This window comes from Mizuhopecten yessoensis, unplaced genomic scaffold (assembly GCF_002113885.1).
Source record: "Mizuhopecten yessoensis strain PY_sf001 unplaced genomic scaffold, ASM211388v2 scaffold4105, whole genome shotgun sequence".
NCBI lineage: Eukaryota > Metazoa > Mollusca > Bivalvia > Pectinida > Pectinidae > Mizuhopecten > Mizuhopecten yessoensis.
The window spans coordinates 810,463-818,210 of record NW_018405378.1 but is presented as its reverse complement, the minus strand read 5'-3'; the positions used below and the strand labels follow the sequence as shown (position 1 = coordinate 818,210).

Here is a 7,748-nt window from a genome sequence, read left to right as displayed (position 1 = left end):
GAAAAGGAAAACAAGCAAGGCGGAAATATTCCATTAAATGAAATATATATGTGCATCTTATTAGAGGAATGACTTTGGAGGTAGTAGTTTTGTTCCCATGACAACCGATCAAGTTGCCGTAAAAGCATCATGAGATAATCTTTCAACCCAATTATCCATAGGCACACTTATTATCATGTAGGGAAAGAGTGTTCACATTTAGCTGCCGATCATCATCAGACTGCTGCAGTATCGCGTTATATAAATTTATTTTTTCTCAGTTCCTGGTTTGTATTAATATTGTCTGAAGAATACCTCGTTAATCTTTCCCCAAAAAATGCTGCATTCACCGATTTTAGGCTTATAGATATTTAATCTCCATTTAAATCAATTATAATAATAACGGTTATTTTGTTAATTGTATTACGTCCTTTAGAACGTGTTAAATGTTCGCAGATTTGGTTAATTCCATCCTCACAAGGATTGATGTATCACCGTTCCCCTTCACGTCATTAATCGAGCTGGATGTGAAGTCGAGGGCAAAAAATGAAGCTGGCAATAATGTTAGCATTATTTTCGTACGACCTATTAATTACAAAAATATAATGCATTTTAGACACACAACTCAATCTGGCAATGAAAGCATGAAATCAACCCGTAGTGAAATCGAAAATCACGATAGCGAGACAATATAAAACGGAAGTTGTCGATTTGGTTTGGCTTATTTTGTTTAACGTCCCATTAAAAGGTTCGGTCATTTAAGGACGTGCTTCCATGTGTGTTATGTATATGTGTTTGTGTGTCCGATACACGGTATGTTGGTGTACTTGCCTCCTTGTGATAGTGCGGATCTGATGCTGACTTTATAGTGCTATCCCACTGTAATACGTAATGAAATGTTTATTATCGTACAGTTTAGCACCAGGTATTCCACACATTCACTGCACCCGATCGAACATTGCTTATCAGGTGCAGTCAACCGTAGATGTACACAGACTCCTCTTCTCTGATTGGTCAATAGCTACAGGTATTCTGACCTGTGTGTGTAGCCTTGGCTCTCTCAATGATTGAGGGTTTGACCAGAACACACCCATATATCTTAGATACGCAGTTCCCGTATACATAATATTATAGCAAGGGCCTGTATGTGAGCGAGTGTATTTATGTAATGAACCATATTTAAAGATATATTACAGAACCATCACGCCACCTTACTGTTATTTTACACCCGGCATTACAATACCATATCAAAGGCACGCAGCACAGCATTCCGCCCGGTCAAATTTTTCTGACAACGGGTGAGTCATTTGTTGCTATTACCCTTAATGCTCAACGTTACCATTCCTAAGGACTTTTGTATTTCCCAGCTTTGGGACAGAACTCATTGCCTTCCTAACCTGCCAAACCAAACTAGAAAATATCCTTGTCGAAACTCGACGCTCAGGCGAGGCTTGGTTTAGTTTGGTTTGGTTTAATTCATTTAAAGTCTTATTAACAGCTAAGGTCAATTAAGGACGTACTTTCGTGTGTGTACGCAGGAGACCGAGTATGTTTGTGTGCTTGTGATAGCGCAGATCTGATGCCGACTTTATAGAGTTATCTCATTGAAATGCCATGCCGTTGGCACCCAGCACAGCATTTCGCCCAGTCACATTATACTGACAACGAGTGAACCAGTTGTTGCCATTCCCCTTCATGCTGAACGTTAAGCAAGGAATAACAACCACCATTTTTAATGACTTGGGTATGTCCCGGCCTGGGGACTGAACCCATAGCCTTCCTCACCTGGGAGAACGCTCAACATTCAAGCCAAAAGTGAGGTGTTGCCAAACAAGGCGCTGGGAATTAAAACGTAGTTAGAAGTAGAAAGAAAGATAAATATCTTGCAATAGGCGCAGCAGATTTAGTTTGGTCGCTTTTGTGTCACCAAATTTAGGATTCCTAATTCTGCAGGGATTTACCACATAAGTCGCCTCCTACGATACAATATTCTTTTCTCAATCCCCCACCTGCAGGGGTGGCCAGGCGAGGCAATTTCCGGATGTGTTAACTCCGATATTACGACGATAAAGGTTGATGTTTTAATAAACGTACACAGTTAAGTCGACACTAAATGGGAGATCAAGCAGATATTGAAAAAGAAGGATATTGAGAATGTCCCAAGAAATTTGATATTTGAACAGGGGAGAGCAAAGAAAAAACCAGTAACTAGTTAGAAAATACAACAGTTTGTCTTTATAGATGTTTTTTAGATAATAAAGCGACACTTTTTAATCGACCCTATTGTCAAACTATAGTCTAATGCAATTACCATAAACAGCATTGAACGAAACGTTTCGTCAGTTCATAACAAACGGATACGAACTGTCTTATATGATAACATTACCGCCATATCCGAATTAAAACTTCTTTCTGTGGAAATGTCCGTTTGGAAGCTGGCCCTACTGTAGGTGTCCGCTCTCAAACATTCGGTCCGCTTGATGTTGGACGCCAACGAATTCATAGCGTTGCTGTTTACCAAAATTCATACCTGTATGACATAAAATTACGAAAAGTCATGAAAACCTCATGAAAACCTAAGGTTTTTAAACATCGATAAGTCAGCAATTTTCTCCAAGCTATTTACTCGAGATTTTGCGATTTTCTACATTATTTTGACCGATGAATCCCGAGTGCTTTCGAGTAGAGTCAAGGACTGGTCATGCAATGCGATTTGCGTTTCGATCACTTCATGAATTGACATGTTAGCTGCCGTTGGACTTGAGAATTGATCTACTAAGCGTCATTATCTATATTGAAAGTAAGTAATAATAAAACAGAAATTGATCGTCGTCTCTGTGCGTATATACAGATCTGTGCAAAGTGTAGACTTTTTTATCTTAATTTATTGTTGGTGCGAGATGCCTTAACGTGTTCGACACACCTCGGAGCCCTCAGTAAGTTTCAACTCTTCACAAGTATCTCGTGAAGTTTAACCAAACATAGTCGTTAGAATTTCTGTGGGAACAGAAAAGTGGTATGTTTGTAATATCAGTTCAGTGTCGGACATAGTACGATGTCGGGCAACATGCGAGGAGCGAAAAACATGTTTCAAACGAAATACTACTTAGTTAACAGAACTGTTATGGACATGTTTAAGAAAACAGAACAAGATAGGTAATCAGAGCTGTTATACTGTTCACTAATTTTATTGCGGACCACAATTTGCCTTTTCGGACAGCAGCTCATTATAGTTTGGTTTAGTATTGTTAAACGTCCTATCAGCAGCTATGGTCATTTAAGGACGGCCTCCCCTGTGTGCAAGATGCAGGCGTGTAGTGTATGTGTGTTTGTTTTTGGAGGCTACGATATGGTCGTGTTTGTCTCCTGTTAGCGCGGAACTGATGTCGACTTAATAGTGCTACCAGACTGAAACATACTACCGAAGACACCCATAAGGACACCCCACCCGGTCACATTATACTAAATTGCACCCCTAAATTGCTGTGCTTTAAACAGACTCTGGTATGTCTCGGCCAGGGGACAGAACCCAGTCTTCCTCACAGGGACGAACGCTCATCTAAAGGCCACAAGTGAGGCGTTGCCAAGGGAGACATTAAGAAGAAGAAAGTTGTTAAAAAAAGAGAAAGGTAAATCCGTAATTTAGCCGCCTTATACGATCAGCAGGTGTATTGTTTTCTCGATCCCCGACCTGCAGGGATGCCCCTGAAAGACGTAAACGCTGAATTCAACACTGCAGGATAGATATGTCTCAATCAAACAAATTGCAAACTAGTGTACTTTATGGAAGGAAAACAGGAGGCTTCGGCTGACATCAGCTTGCATTGGACAGATTATACATAAACGTTTCAACAGGGGTTGTGACACGACTGGTTTAACAATTACTGTGTCGGCCAATTGAAAGGGAATAGGTTCACCAGTTTTAGTATCGCACAGGGAATATCCACCATCAAAGAATATGTACGAGGTGAGAATGTGTGTTGTAGTTGTGGGCCTTACCATTAATGATGAAGAATCAATGACAGACTCTTTGAGATAAACAAAAATCCTATACAGGAAAACTATATCACACTTCAGGGGGCATTCAAAATAATCCCTGGTTTTGTTGGCATATCAGTGAGAATGGCTTACAGGTGCTGAGAAGTCAAAAGTACTATTTCTAGTCTCAGAGTCAAACGAATGTGATTGAGATGCCATGGCTAATTATTGTAGTAAGGCGTACGGCTCCTAATTACTTGCATGTCGACCGAGTATATCGTCATCACAATATCTGGGTTCACTCGATGGTGCCATATATATGATATACCTTTTTGCGATAAAAGTATGCAATAGAGTGGTAAAGCAGAAAAGAGACAGGGTTGCCAAGACAAAATCTGAAGCTGAAACGTCCAAGCTCAAGCGATATGTTCAGGGATAGTCGAGCTGTTTTCACTAGTTTAATCAGTATAAAACATAGCGATCTTTTTGAAAATTCCATAGATGATGCCGTCGCCTACTAGAAAAAGATCGCTGTCGGGTCCGTGCTGGTCCCCAAGTTCCAAAAACAAGCGGTACTCGCTGAAGTATAACACAGTCTGGGAGAAGGACCACGAATGACTATTTAAAACTACATCGGGAAATAATACGCATATTTCCAGTTGAGCATGATAAACTTTACCTTTGAATCCAGTAAGTTTTATGATATATAACGCCACATTTCGTCATGAAACCATGACAAATAGATCGCGGCGAAGTCAAACACTGGCAATATGTTTGGATTCGTGAAAGCGAAGGATCCTTTGGCGGTTAAAGTCCTACGATCACAAACAATGTTCAGCTCCATGGTGGCAGAACACTACATCCCATCCCGTTCTCTGTTTTTTCAGTTAAATAGCACCAATGCTTTTCCCTGACAGTGAAATTGCAAGAAAATGTTCATATAGTCGTACCAAGTGCGCACAAATTGTGAAACGGACCATATCACCATCGTTTGTTTTGTACCATCGTTTGAAAAAACAATTATTGTAGAAACTTGTCGGACTGAACACTGACAGAGGTTCAGATTTGCTATCTGTGTAAGAATGAACTAAGTTTTTGGACATACCTGTAGTGAATAGTAGAAACGCCCACACTCTGCTTAATGCTTTGGACAACTGCTTGAGCTGAATTAATTGTTGTTGTTGTTCATTCATAAATATGTTTTAACTTTTTGTTTTATCATTCGAGTGATTTGTTTATCATGGCTTTTTAAACTTTGTGCATATATTGTATTACTGCACAGGTAATGAAGAGGCGTCGTAACTCATCGGTTTCCAGGATTCGTGAGTACAGCCACATTTACTGGACATCTGGTGTACTATGCTGTCAAGGTCAGACAATTCCCATTGCCATTAATGATGTGCTGGTGGGCATCTACTTTTCCCACTGCAGGTAATGAAACATAGGAACTTGTTCAAGTCTTTGCCATAGAACATAATGGTATCCGTACATTCGTTATTAAAAAAGATCAATTCTGTAACCAAAACTTCTTTTTATAAAGCAAAATTAGTATTTGTTTTAGCGAAGTCTTTCCTTTTCAATTTTAATTTTGTGTAATTGCATTGCATTACAGTGCAAAACGCACGTCAGGAACTTTTTTCCAATTTCATGGACAAATTCAAGCCATTTAAGATCCTGCGTCATGACACATCCCAATGACTTTCACTACAGAAGACAGTTTCTCGAACCCTCCACCACTGGCCAGCCCTCACCAGTTACTTCTCCAGCCATGGCGATCGTAAAGCAAATGTTGATAAACTTACGACACTACTCATTGATCCAGAAGCATTTCATGTTCCTGGATTACATTCTAGCAGCCCTGAATGAATTCAACACAGTACAACAGGTGAGCAATAATTACAAATGTGTAACAATGTGAAAATATTGATGTTTTATTAAAGTCTGTGATAAAATATTTTTGAATTTAATTAATTGTTGCGCTGCGTATATAGTGCTGTTCGCGTATACATGTGCTGTGTACGATCACTGTGCCGTCTATCTGGGTTGTTATTGTACACGTGAGTCTGTTGTCACCTTGTTATGTCCATATAAGGTAATTGTTCTAAATATAGGTGTTACCTTGTTTTGGTTAGTGGTAAGTCTAGGTGTCTTTGTTACATGTTTTGGCGCGGTTTTTAGTATTCATTCATAGACAGAGCTGAAGGGTGGATGTATTTTATATTCAGAAGTTTAAAGTCTTGAAGTCTTCTCCAGATCTGGTATCTATACACATATAGATGTGACAAAGTCTTATTCTGTAATTGGTTTATGTTAAATTATTATATTGATGAAATTTTGGATTAAGTAGCATTACTTATATTGTGAAATTGTACTTTTTATAAAATATCAGAAGCTTGATCTTACGTACATGTATATTCAATCAATACACAGATAGCTCTTTTTAAAGTAATGCATATATGTTTTTTTGATCTTTTACAGAGATAATAGAGTTTCGATAGAGAACGGATACAGATACAGATCTTCATTCTGTGTAAACCCCCGACCTATAGTTGGGGTAGGTATTTTAATATTGTATATGATAATATGAACAAGTGCTAATTGATAAGGATAATTGTATTTAATATAACTATGTATAAGTAATTTCAACAATTGATTATGATGAAGTCAGTCATTGCAAAGTAATAGCATTATTCCTATTTTTTAATAACCTATTGTGTGTTAACGTATCAAATATGTTTGCACTGAATGTACATGTTAGGAATTATATGTAAGCGCTGTGTTCCATTATGTAATAAATTGTATTGTGTCTTTGTAGGGTTTTGATTATGTTCCACATATTGTGGAAATAAGCATGTGAACAAGAAATCTGCGTCGACCTAATGTTTTTTTGTCTTTTATTCTTTACTTAAGCTTGTTCCACAAGTAATAGTTACTTGGTTTACGGTTAACACAATTGTAACAAAGTCTTGTGAGCCCGACTAGTTTTCTCTCATTGAAACAATTAAATTAATGACTACTTTTTGTCATATTTTAATTAAAGGCTGATGTTTAGAAAATTTGACTTCTACAGCAACAGATAATAAGACTAAGACGATTGTTACGAGTGCTGTCATTCAGCAGCATTTATCAGGACATCTCCAAAGTACCCTATGATGACCGAGCAAATCAATTTGATGAGAAGCTGGCTGTTGGTCAGGCAAATCGGGCGTATATTGAAGAAGTTCCAGGATGAAATCAAGCTTTTTGCATTAGGGCTGCTTGGCTGAATATTCCTTGACCCCAACGCTCTTCCTTCGATGATTCCAAACTGTACGGACGGCTTTATCATTGCTCTGCATATTGTAGACATTGTAATCCATTACTCCTACAGTTTACTCTACTTACAGTAGCGACAGTTTCTCGGTGACCTCGCATATTGTTGGGTCCCGTGGCAGATACATATTTATACTATATTACGAACATTTAGAGCTATATCGCCCCGGTTGCATGACCTGTCCAGCGACATTGTGATAAAGCTCTCATCAACCACGTGGCGGCTTGAATTGTCTAAGACAGAAGGTAATTACTTCAAAGGGAAACCCGAAAATGTCCACTGGAGCTAAGTAGGATAGCGTTTTGACAATAATTTCAAGCCTCAAGGACGATGTGGCATCAGAGATGAGAGAAGAGGCGACTCATGAGGGAAGGCTCTGCAGAATTGGGGATTTGCATTTGTGTCCTCTACTTGGAGACACAAAAGCGACGAAAATATTTTTTTAACTTTTATACCCTAGCACTTTGGTTGGCAACAC

General features: G+C 38.7%; 1 protein-coding gene across 1 annotated transcript; it reads left to right on the top strand.

Annotated features, from left to right (window-relative positions):
• Window positions 1–3,034: 3,034 nt before the first annotated feature.
• Window positions 3,035–6,496, top strand: LOC110448493. Its single transcript, XM_021494757.1, has 5 exons — window positions 3,035–3,135; window positions 3,478–3,616; window positions 5,240–5,388; window positions 5,668–5,842; window positions 6,436–6,496. Exons 1-5 carry the CDS (start codon window positions 3,035–3,037, stop codon window positions 6,439–6,441), a joined length of 570 nt encoding a protein of 189 aa, XP_021350432.1. The 3' UTR covers window positions 6,442–6,496.
• Window positions 6,497–7,748: the final 1,252 nt, after the last annotated feature.

Bases quoted from the DNA above. Each gene is read 5' to 3' on its own strand.
- LOC110448493 (XM_021494757.1), top strand. From the start codon at position 3,035: ATGTCGGGCAACATGCGAGGAGCGAAAAACATGTTTCAAACGAAATAC. The intron at 3,136-3,477 runs GTAATCAGAGCT...TGCTTTAAACAG, and splicing joins AAGAAAACAGAACAAGATAG to ACTCTGGTATGTCTCGGCCA. The intron at 5,389-5,667 runs GTAATGAAACAT...CTTTCACTACAG, and splicing joins ATCTACTTTTCCCACTGCAG to AAGACAGTTTCTCGAACCCT.